At 37.8% G+C, this 12,878-nt stretch overlaps 1 protein-coding gene across 4 annotated transcripts in view; it reads left to right on the top strand.

Moving 5' to 3' along the window:
* Nucleotides 1–12,878, top strand: part of LOC117402978 (homeobox protein Meis1) — a 71,632-nt gene that overhangs the window by 32,511 nt on the left and 26,243 nt on the right. For all 4 annotated transcript variants that reach the window (XM_059024423.1, XM_034004739.3, XM_059024424.1 and 1 more), the window contains exon 8: nucleotides 1,312–1,457. In XM_059024423.1, coding sequence (XP_058880406.1) covers nucleotides 1,312–1,457 — 146 coding nt within the window. The remainder of the gene's footprint in view (nucleotides 1–1,311; nucleotides 1,458–12,878) is intronic.

Genomic DNA, 12,878 nt, shown 5'->3' with positions numbered 1-12,878 from the left:
TGAGTGAGCGCATGGAAGCTGGCCTTCGCTTAAAAGCTTTCTCTATTGTATCTACATAAGTCTTCACTTACAAAATTCGGTTTCTAGGGCTGATTCTTTCTTACAGCAGGAGAAAACAGGAAAGGCTCTCGTGAGTGTTTTATATGGAATGTAGAAAGCCTTTTCCTCTCCTAATGGTGTATATAATGCAGGTGCCCTGAAGGCATGCTTTCAGGAATTCTTTTGCCTGAGGTAATGGGACGCAAAGGCTGTTTTAAGGCCTTGATTATTCCATTGATGCACAAAGCTGGAAAAAAGTCATCTCCACTGGATTACAACAGATATTTCCATAAATTATCAATGAATTCTCCTCAGACAGGTGGCGGGTGTTGCCTGCTAAATGAAACCAGAGGAGTTTAGGAGCAGACAGGGTTAAAATATGGATATCTGGGCTTAGTGAATGACATTAGGTTTAGAAGTGCTTTCTATTTATTCAATAAATAACTGCACTGGTATCCAGTTCTTTGGCTGGTTAGTCTTTCTGTTGAAAAGAGAAAAGTAGGTTAGCCCATAGAAATTTTAAATATCTGTCGAGTCATTTCTTTGCTCATGTTTCTTTTATGACTTATTATTTTATATGGTAAATTGCATCTTCTCTGTATGAAAAGACTTTCAATTATAGGCTCTTGGAGAAATTCTCAGTCAAACTGTATAGAATGCTTATAATAATTGTGGTTATAAATAAAGAATGTACATGGTCTGTATTCATTAAATGCAGAATAGACCTTAAGTGCTGCTTCTAGTTCAAAAACACTGAGCTTTCAGTCCTGTTTTACCATTTTTGTGTAACTACCTGCTCTTAATGAAACCTTATCGAGTGCTGACAGGTTGCAATAAGAACCTTTACAGCATTGATATTAAAATGCTTGATTGTATGCTCCAGTTTGTTCTTTTTTTATCACCTCTTTGTATTTGTATGCAATTCACCCACTTTAGGTAATACATTCACTGATGATGGTATTGTATTATAAAGAATGAATATTGCTGTTATATATTGATTTCTTGGGGTTCAATGTAAGAGTTCAGTGTGGCCTGTAAGTTGTTTAAGCAACAGCTTAATGCCTGTAATATAGCTGTTGTAACACCTCAATAGAAACATTCCACACAATGCAGGTTTAAGGACTTGACTTGATATGGATTGAGAACCTGGTTTTGTATCCACTTCAGACTGTTATAAGAAAGTAATTGTGCCATGTCTAGCCCTGTGTTCATTGCCACTGTGTTGTGATTTGAAAACAAAATGCAAACAAATGTCCCTGAATGTTTTGGCAGGTGATGGTTTGGACAACAGCGTTGCTTCACCCAGCACAGGAGATGATGATGACCCCGACAAGGAGAAAAAGCGCAATAAAAAACGAGGAATCTTTCCCAAAGTAGCTACAAATATCATGAGGGCCTGGCTATTCCAGCACCTCACAGTAAGTGCACCATCATTCTTATTGTTCCCCTTGAGTTGCTGCAACAGAACATTTTCAGGAATATACTAATTTGAGCACAATTTTCACTGATTTATTTATTTAACAAGGGGAGTACATTTAAAAACGGAATCCTCAATTACAAGGGGTCCTGGCAAAGATCAAACAAACAGACAGCAGCAGTTTACAAGCAAACACAAGGATGTTGTATTTTACACACACATACACAACACACACACACACATGTTTGTATTCCTATATTTGTGGGTACTTCTCATTGACTCTCACTACATTTTTATTTACTATTTCTAACTCCAGTCAGACAAAACTCCACACGGTGAAAGTCGACAACAAACTAAATATTTTGGCACTTTTTTTTTTTTTTTTTAAGGCATATTTAGTTTTTAAAAACATGTTTTACAAAGTGGGGACGTCCCCACAATGTCATTTTTTCAGGAGTTACTATCTTTGTGGGGACATTTTGTCAAATTTTGGCCGCACATTGATAGCAATACCTACACACACACACACACACACACACACACACACACACACACACACACACACACACACACACACACACACACACACACCAGTAGAATGATGAAAACTGATGTACTTAGTTCTAAGCATTATCAGCTATCATCCACAATAGATCTTACCACACTTTAATCAAATCATGGTACTGCTTAGCTTTGAAGCCAGACAGTTTAACTGCTGGGGGTAGGAGTTAAAGAGACGGACACAAATAATTGGAAAGTATTTCTGTTACCGGTTGACAGTATCTTAATATTTTAGTACAGTGTAACCAGTAAAATTGTATATGGTAAAGACTGACCCATTAGATTAACCATTATAGTATTCAGAGCCAAATTCTGCAGAAGTGATGAGTGCCACAACAGTCTAAAGGTGACCTGATTATGTGGATGTGTGAGCATAATGCATGATGTCATTTTGGAAAATCTATCTAAGATTAATTAATTGGGATTCTAGAGTTTGCGAAGGATATTGCAAAATGTGACAGCTCTAGATGAATGGTTTCTGTTTTCATTCTAAAGGCCAAGGACCGTGGTGATACTGGCACTAGAGACCGTAATGAATTGGTCTGATCTGCTGCCCTATTCTAATGGAAGTATTGTCACATTCTGAGGCACCAAGTCATAGCACTGTAATCTGAACTGTGGATGAAATACCATTGCACATTCAGACCTTCGTGTTGTCATACAAATCATTTGTAAAATAGAATGGAGTCTCTGTGAATGTTGTTTGTATTCCATGTCTGCTATCTGGATATCATATAAGATTAATGAAAAAGGTTTATTTACATCACTGGATTGTTTTATTATTAATCAACACACCTTTGAATAATCATTATCCAAAGCTGAGTAAAGTTCAAAGTAGTGGCACAGCAAAATGTGGGATAATTTAAGACTAAGGACCAAGTGAGGAACAGTTTTGTCAATGCATAACCCTTTGAAATTCAAACAGGCACTTGTGATTTAGCTCAATTGATAAACATATATCTTAAGGTCTGCAGTAATGTATGCATGCATGCATATTTCAAATTGCCTTCCATTGCCTTAATGTGATTAGTGATTATATAAATGCATTAATTATACCTTACTACATTTTACAGTTGTTGATTTGTGTCTACAGTAGAAAAAAGAAACAGAATATGGAATATTTCAACTTTTTCAAGCACAGCTAACAGAATCTTTTTAATTATTTGAACAACACCACCAGTCATTAAAAGCATACATAATGACTGTGAGTAAAAGTATGGCTGTGACATTTTTGTCATAATCATTTTACACAAAACACTGATGTAAGGAGATGAGATTTGTCACATCAATGAGATCTAATATCTGTATGAGATTTTTGTATTACAGTATACTAAGGTTTTGAATATTAGAACCTTACAATGGTGTGGTCCACTGCATGGAATTTTTAAAAACCGTAAAATAGGAAAATAGCATGGGTCATAAAAGCGACACTAGTCTTTTTGCTTGAATCCACCTTTTAGAGTTTATTTTCTTAAGCTCAGGCTTGTGCTGTCTGGGTAAGTGTTCAACAGCTAGAATAATATGCCGTATCAGTACGAAGTGTCAATATGTGTGCTGTTAGAAATGTTATAAAGTCCTTCCGTTTTTACAACAGGGCTTCTGAGGAATTCAACCCGGCTCAAAGTGTGAGTGTGAAACAGCATTACCATGACACAGAACGTGGGTGGTTTGCTGTGTTCAAGAGCTCATGGAGTCATTTTCATTCGGGGAGGGGTGGGTTGGGTTGGTGAGTTTTACCAAGCCCACACAAAGAACTATGAACCATTGTTTAGAATTCATTAGCAGACTAAGTATGCCTCAAATTAGTTACTAGAGGGCCGTTCCAGAAAGTTTTCAGTGTTTGTTCAGATTATTATTTTTTTAAATAAGAAAAATAATGCTTGGTAACGAATTAATGGAAGGATCTTGACCGCGTATGGATAATATTTGAAAATAAAGGTGCCAGCTTTTATTCTGGGTAAATGCACTTTTAGAAAGAAAAGCCACAACCCAACCATTGTAGTTTGATGTTGATTTTGTTTATCCTCAATGTTTTTGGTTTGCTTCATCTTAACAATAAAGGCGTAATTGTGGCAGGCGCCCTATGGAGAAGTGGGATTCCGTTTTACCAGTTTCTCTTGCATGTAATTAGAGGTTTTTCTCCTCCTGTTTTTCCCCCCTCTTCGCAATTGGTATTTTCTTGTTTAATTTAACAAGAAATGAGTAGTAAATGAAAGCCATTGCCCGAAATCCCACTGTGACTGTGTTTTGCACTTGGCTCCCCAATGAAAAGGCAATTTGTGAAATTATGTGATAGAGTAATTAGATGAAACACAAGCTTCAGATTGTTGCCATGCAGACGTTGTGAGCGCTTGCTGGAACAACAGATTATTACCCTGGCAAGCTGGCTTATTGCTTCTTCCTTTATTTGTAAACAGAATATTTAGGGTCTGAATGTAAAAGAAGCCCGCAATCACAGCTCGTAAAAATAAACCACAGCATAGCTTCTAGAATATTTTACAGAGTGTTCATGTAAATATTGAACTGGAAGGCAGAATCCCTGTTAATACAATTAGGAGCTAATTTGCCACCCTTTGCACACAGATGCAATAATGCCTGGATAGTTATTTTCCATGGAAGCACATTAGACAAACCTCAAAGCAGCAGTTCTTGAACAGAAACAGGTGCAAAAACTTTTATAAAATAATTTTGCCGTTATAAACTAACCAATTGAAAGGCTATATCTATCAAAAAATTCTAAATTGAAGAACTGGCAATGGGCAGTTGACCTCTAGGCATTGATGGGTTTTTAATGCTTAAGTAACTTCAGTCAGAACTAAGGAAAGTCAATCAGGTTGCAGAGTCCTGGTTGTGGCTCATGGAATTGAGGACAGAATGACAGATGTTCAGCACATGACTGCTGTGAAGGAATGCTTTGAAAACTATGTATATAGGGTTTTTTTTGTTTGTACTTGATATTTTTCAATATTGAATTCACATAATAATATATGAATGAGGGAGAGAATTATGCCGTGAATGAATGCTTTATGTGCCTGGTGATAAGGCTGATGTTACATTTTGTCAGCTTGATCAAAGTAAATGTAAAACAAGGTAGGCTTCTAAATAAGATCTATCAAAACTTATGATGTATTTTCATGGCATTTCTATTCTTGGTCGAAAGATTTACACAGCTATATTTTTAACATTTTATTTATTTCGGAATGTAGCTAATTCCAGTTGAAAAAGTCAGAGGATAATTTAATTAAAAAGATTGTGATAAAAAACCATGGTCGAGTCCAACCCTGTCATCCTGTCATTCAAGCGCTGTTTGTAGCTCAATAGAATTGTTGATATTTTATAAAAACTGGAACATTTCTGTTAGGCTTCTTATGGGTATATTTAAGTGTTCTTTACAGATGAGTATTGAGTGTTGACAGAATCTTGTCAATTACCCCTGTCCAGTCCCATTGCTATGGTGACAATGCACCATGATAAAAGTTAATATTAAGGTTCGGACAGCATAGTTGGCAGTTACTGTAGCCGCAAGCCTGCTTGTTGTCGTGTATTAGAGTCGATAGCCTTTGGTGTTAGAAAAGGACCAAATCTCTAATGACAAGGACAGAAAAACTGCTGTGCGAGACACACATTTTGGATATTTGCTGCCAATGATACATACATCAGGGGTCATATGCTGTCTTATAAAACACACAAGTGTGTCCCTCCCAGCTTTGGCGTCTGTGTTATTAAATCAGTTAAAAGCGACATGAAACTGAAGTTTCTAAAGTTCTTTCAAGATCTTTTCATATTTTTGTCAGGTGATACTGTTCAAACTTTGTAAACTCAACCGTTACTCAGATATGTTTCAAAGATTCTGGCAAGTCTATCATGCCTAGTTTCTATGACTGCTCGTCTTAGAAATGCTACTTTCATAAATGTGAGCATGGTAGCAGTTAGTAGAACGAGGGAGCCTCTTGAACTCCCTCGTCAAAATGTCCAGGCCATTAAGGGTCAGAGGTCACCAAGACTTCACATGCCATTAGTCATTGGTTGTTTATTGCTGGAGCCCGAGGATGTCAGCACACTGGTCACCCATGGCAACCTGGGCAAGGCATTCTGTCATAGGCTTGGCAGGGAGCCTACTTCTCATACTTCCACATCACATTTATAACACGGGTTGCTCACAGCTCATGGGACTTAAATTCCCTAAACTGGTAAAATAGGAATTCAAAATACACAGACTTACAGGGAACGTTCAAACTAGCTTGATCCCTCTGTGTATACATGGACTGTATTGTGTGTATATACATATGACAAGAAAAAATCCATTCATATTAATATTTATAAATTTAATTTAGCAGCCTCTAAGGTCTTTGATTATTTCTTAATTTTGTCTTAGCAGCGGTCAGAATCCGAGGCGCCACAAAAATTAGAGCCTTACAGTATTTTCCAAAGATTAGTCTGTAGACTGTTTTTTTTTTTTTTAATGCAGCAGAAGTTTGACTGCCTTTTGTTTTGAAGTGATTGAGGAACATTTGAAAGTAATGAGTTTCTGCCTATTAAAAGACGCTGGCAAAAGGGCGCAGCTGAGTCAATTCATCTACTTTAGTTCCCCATTGAGCTCTGTGCATCCCAGTCCCACACCTTGGAGTGAAAACATCATCAATTACAAGGCTGACAGGCCCCTGGGACCCTGTGTAAGGAGCTCATTGGGGGTAGTCTTTGTGGACCAAAAAACCCACCGGCATTCAGCAGCATTCATCACTTTCAACCCTCACAGGCAGCCTGAATAAACGGCAGGGTGTACTATCAGGGACCGAATTAAAGAAAGGATTGGCACCAACCGGCTTGATTTGGGAAACCAGGATTGCCACTGCTGTCAGTCCGACAAGTTTGTTTGAAAAGGAATCCTTACAATGATTGATCATAGCGGATACTTCCAATCTGGCTGACCTACTGTAAGCAGATTTTAAAAGAGAAATCCTTAGTAACTAGGTGAAGGGGGGAGTGAAGTTCCCTTTTTAACGTCCCTAAAGGGCATTTCAAGTGCAATTCTCGTAAACTTTGAGCTACTGAAATCTACAGAAGTGAAACATTTATTTCAGTGTATAGTGTGCTTTTAAATATAAGGCTTGCCAGCTTCTCATGTAAATAATAAGGAGGTCTGTACCACTGGAAATGTTTAACTTCAACTATAGTTTATAATCTTTTTTTTCTCTGTTAGGTGCAAACAGATTGACAAGATTGGGGGTGTTACCCTAGCCATGCCTTCTGTAGATAATCTAAGCCTCAGGGTCTCAGTAATGTGGTTTAATAGGGTTGTCCAAATAAACAGAGATTCTGTGAAAGCCTTTGTCTCGGAACTGGCACTAGTTCTCACTCAGTTGTGCCTTTTTCATTAACAGCTGCATGTGAAGAGTTAGCAGGAGTTAGTGGTAGCTGATAACCATTGTATTTTAGTTTAGTTAAACATTATTAGTCTGACAGCAGTAGACAAACATTATCAGGTCTAGTAGGTGCAAAACAGCAGTAAGCTTTTATTGGGGGGTACAGTAATATGTAAATTCCAATAAAACTTACTACCTCACAGACATGGCAAAATCTGTGTGTGGTGGGTGGTTGTCTTTTTTTTAAGTTAGTATAAGAAAGTTGTGACAAAAATAGTCAGTATAGTTCTTGTAAACTTGTCAAAGAAGAATGTGCCCCTGGCAAAGAGTTCCATGAGGAGAACTGTCATTACAGTATCGGAATGCCAGCTACCAACTATTTGGCCTTCGCGGGCATTTTTGCCCTTGTCTTTTAGATTTCCATTTTGCCACGTGCGCCGTTCCACAATGCCATAAAGGCAAGGGTTATTTCTAGGACAGATAATTGAACGTTAATACTCGTTGACATTGTCGTTTGAATGATGTGTCAACCTGACAGGGCCGATGTGCTTACATCTGCTGATTGGCTGTGGACGAAGACTATGTTTGTCAGCTTAGACCCGGGGCCTCACTGCAGTAGAGCCATGGATGATGCAGCCATAAATCATGAGCTGCCATCTTGCGGTGACACGTCTTCTAAAAATGTCCTGTATGGTGGTCTAGGGCTTAGTAAATACCAGACATAACTGCAAAGCATTCTTTCAGTGAGGGATATATCTGTCTTACACTAGTGCTTAAGATGTTTTGCAAATAAAGTATATACAGACGTGCTCAAATTTGTTGGTACCCTTACAGCTCATTGAAATAATGCTTCATTCCTCCTGAAAAGTGATGAAATTAAAAGCTGTTTTATCATGTATACTTGCATGCCTTTGGTATGTCATAGAATAAAGCAAAGAAGCTGTGAAAAGAGATGAATTAATGCTTATTCTACAAAGATATTCTAAAATGGCCTGGACACATTTGTTGGTACCCCTTAGAAAAGATAATACATAATTGGATTATAGTGATATTTCAAACTAATTAGTTTCTTTAATTAGTATCACACATGTCTCCAATCTTGTAATCAGTCATTCAGCCTATTTAAATGGAGAAAAGTAGTCACTGTGCTGTTTGGTATCATTGTGTGCACCACACTGAACATGGACCAGAGAAAGCAAAGGAGAGAGTTGTCTGAGGAGATCAGAAAGAAAATAATAGACAAGCATGGTAAAGGTAAAGGCTACAAGACCATCCCCAAGCAGCTTGATGTTCCTGTGACAACAGTTGCAAATATTATTAAGAAGTTTAAGGTCCATGGAACTGTAGCCAACCTCCCTGGGTGCGGCTGCAAGAGGAAAATCGACCCCAGATTGAACAGAAGGATAGTGCAAATGGTAGAAAAAGAACCAAGGATAACTGCCAAAGAGATACAAGCTGAACTCCAAGGTGAAGGTACGTCAGTTTCTGATCGCACCATCCGTCGCTTTTTGAGCGAAAGTGGGCTCCATGGAAGAAGACCCAGGAGGACTCCACTTTTGAAAGAAAAACATAAAAAGCCAGACTGGAATTTGCTAAAATGCATATTGACAAGCCACAATCCTTCTGGGAGAATGTCCTTTGGACAGATGAGTCAAAACTGGAGCTTTTTGGCAAGTCACATCAGCTCTATGTTCACAGACGAAAAAATGAAGCTTTCAAAGAAAAGAACACCATACCTACAGTGAAACATGGAGGAGGCTCGGTTATGTTTTGGGGCTGCTTTGCTGCGCCTGGCACAGGGTGCCTTGAATCTGTGCAGGGCACAATGAAATCTCAAGACTATCAAGGCATTCTGGAGCAAAACGTTCTGCCCAGTGTCGGAAAGCTCTGTCTCAGTCGCAGGTCATGGGTCCTCCAACAAGATAAAGACCCAAAACACACAGCTAAAAGCACCCAAGAATGGATAAGAACAAAACATTGGACTATTCTGAAGTGGCCTTCTATGAGTCCTGATCTGAATCCTATCGAACATCTATGGAAAGAGCTGAAACTTGCAGTCTGGAGAAGGCACCCATCAAACCTGAGACAGCTGGAGCAGTTTGCTCAGGAAGAGTGGGCCAAACTACCTGTTAACAGGTGCAGAAGTCTCATTGAGAGCTACAGAAAACGTTTGATTGCAGTGATTGCCTCTAAAGGTTGTGCAACAAAATATTAGGTTAAGGGTCCCATCATTTTTGTCCATGCCATTTTCATTTGTTTTATTATTTACAATATTATGTTGAATAAAAAATCAAAAGCAAAGTCTGATTTCTATTAAATATGGAATAAACAATGGTGGATGCCAATTACTTTTGTCAGTTTCAAGTTATTTCAGAGAAAATTGTGCATTCTTCGTTTTTTGTGGAGGGGTACCAACAAATTTGAGCACGTCTGTATATATATAGGCACAGAAAGGCAACTCTCAAAAATCCAGGTCCACAATCAAAGTTTCACAAACAAAGTTTTTATTCTTACAAAAGTTAGCTTACGTGTTTCAACAATATGTCTTCATCATATACAGTATATGGGTAATAATTTAGACTATGGAATTATTAATGGTACTCTCTTAACTATCTCTTCCCATTTCTAAAAATCAAGTAGTTCATTCCTATTGAATTTGTCAACTTTTCTAAATTCTCTCTCAATAATTTGTTCTTTATATCCTCTTTTCTTAACATTTTGTTTTTATTCCTTTCTCTGTTTTTTGTAGTCATTTTCATCAGAACAGATTATTTTTATCCTTATACCGTCCTTTAGGAATTGCTCTTTTAGTACAGATAGGATGTGCAGATGTCATATGTAGGTACTGATGCATATCAGTAGGTTTCGAGTAAAGATCTGTTTTAATAGATCCTTGATCAAGTTTAACCAAGGTGTCTAAGTATTCAATTTCAGATTTTGTCCACCTTAAATCCACCGAAATGTTAGGGTGGATACCATTTGCTAATTTATGAAACTGTACAAGAGATTCTTCTCCATGTGTCCATATTCCAAATATGTCGTCCACATATCTTATGTATTCTAATGGTTTCTTGTCTAGTTTACTCAATAACATTTCCTCCCATTTGTCCATATATGTGCTTGCAAAATGCATACCTAATTTTGAGACTATTGTTGTGCCATCATTCTGTTTGTAACTTCTGTTTCCAAATGTAAAATAACTATTTTCTAAAACTATCATGTTTTAATATTCTTCGGTAGGTATCGTGTTCTTATCTACTCAATTTTCCAGTGCCTCTTTATATGCTTCTAAAGTTTCATGCCTGGGAACACTGGGGTACAGGGATTTTACATCCATGCAAAATAAAATGGTATTCTGTGAATGAGCATGTCATTTTTTAATTCCTTCGATACAAACCCATTTTTATATAATCTGTCAGCCAAATTTCTCACTTCTTTTATTATGCTGTTATTGTTATTAGTTTGTACTTCTTCATATATATTTATATTTTGCAATTCAGTCCCTACTGCTTTTATATAATCATCTTTGTTCATTACTACCACCCCAGAACCTTTATCTGCTGCTCTTATAATGATGCTATCATCCTTTAGTGCTTCTTCATTTGTAGTTACATTTAGTTTACCTTTACTTCTTAGGCCTGTTGCTATTCCATTTCTAACTACTTCAATATACATGTCTAACCAATTAATGGACCCTTGTTTTCTGATATATTTATTTCACCATATTCTTTTTGAAAGGGGAAAGGGAGAGAATCATATTACAGAAAGCATTTTTATGTTTTAAATCACTTAACTAATGTACTATCTTTGCACATTTCAGCTAGATACCTTCCTGGTAGATGCACAATTTACTAACAATTGCAAACTAACTGCATATTAATCTAGATTCGTTGGTTGCTTTTTAGAGGTGAGAAGCTAAAGGTATACTTTGTGGCTTTAAATAAGTACTGTAGCATGGTTGAGGCTGCATTGAAGGCTAAGCTTTGTTGTATTCAGATACCTGCTTAATATTTTATAGAAGCACTGGGAAAACAAGAGCATTACAAGGCAGCTTGCTTGTTTGTTAGACCAAATTAAATCATTGATTTGTAAAGAGCTACATTGATGTGAAAGCACTGTTAGAAGACATTGTTCTTTTTGGAGTTTGAACCTTCTCAGGTTGAGGGAAAATACTTCTTCATATAGCAGTTCAGTGTGTTTCTTTTCCCTGATTTTATCCCGAGAGTGTACAGGGCATAAGGGAGCAATTGCAAAATACCTTTACCCCAGGATACTTTTATTTTCCCTGTGGACCCTTAAAATGAGCATTAATTAAAATAGTGAGGTCAAAAGGGTAATTATGATAATAACATAATAATATCAGCGGGTTATTAGGATTTTCTGTGGTCCTGAAATTACTTCCTTCGAGTTTCGCATTTCAGAGGCATTAACTAAAGGATAATTTCCGTAAAAGTAAAGTTAAAGCATGGGACTCGGCAGCAAGGTGTAAGATCATAACCCAATTCCTGTGGTTTCGAATGTGTGTGTGTGTGTGTGTGTGTGTGTGTGTGTGTGTGTGTGTGTGTGTGTGTGTGTGTGTGCATTGTGTTTATGTGTGTGTGTGTGTGTGTGTGTGTGTGTGCATTGTGTTTATGTATGTGTGTGTGTGTGTGTGTGTGTGTGTGTGTGTGTGTGTTATTGCAGGTACGAGTTGGGGTGGTCCAGTCTGATTTAGCAGGTAGCACACTGTGAACACAGTCAAGGATATCAACATTTTGCAGTAAGTGCAGTCTTCAGACATTCAATGTTTCACTTTAAGATTTCCTTATATCCAGGAAGGAAGCCAAGCTAAAAAGAAATACGAGTTGTAAGCAACCTTTGAATTTTGTCCCTGCAAACAAGTCAGACTAGTTGTTGTTTGCATACTATGCTGTTCATTTGTTTAGGATTGGGGAGGAGGGAAATGAATACCTTCATTGCTAGGGCTGCTGCAGCTACTATTTGTACCTGCAAGCAGTGCTCAAATCCATGTCCCTGTAGATATTAATATCCACTGCAGACTGCTGGTAGTCTGCTTCCAGCTGTGGCAGGCATGGTGCAGTGAATTGCTTTTGAATGTTCTTTACTCAAATAGGCAGTAATTACAAGCTTAAAGAGGTTTAGTGGTCCAGTAAACTACATAATCACCCCTGAATTATCCCAGACTCATCAGTTGCAGTCCAGCAAGCTCAAGTCACTGTTTGCATGCAGTCTTTATTACATAGCAACCTAAGCAGCAGGTGTGGAACAGCAAGCATCCCCCTTAAATACAGCTTTCTGCTGGGGACAATGACCCCTAATGAGATATGGTTATACTCCCGAAGTAGTCTAACTGGGAAAATTAACATACGTAAAGGCAAGCGTCGGCTTGCAAGGCCCCAGCTAACATGAGGGGAAGCTTGTGTCAGTTTGATATTGTTTTCTGCTGTCTGTACTGAACATTGGTGTGCTCTATTTTGTGAAGAGGACAACATTTATTT

Source organism: Acipenser ruthenus, chromosome 5 (genome assembly GCF_902713425.1).
Source record: "Acipenser ruthenus chromosome 5, fAciRut3.2 maternal haplotype, whole genome shotgun sequence".
Classification (NCBI taxonomy): domain Eukaryota; kingdom Metazoa; phylum Chordata; class Actinopteri; order Acipenseriformes; family Acipenseridae; genus Acipenser; species Acipenser ruthenus.
The sequence above is the reverse complement of the archived record's forward strand: the minus strand, read 5'-3'. Positions and strand labels throughout refer to the sequence as shown.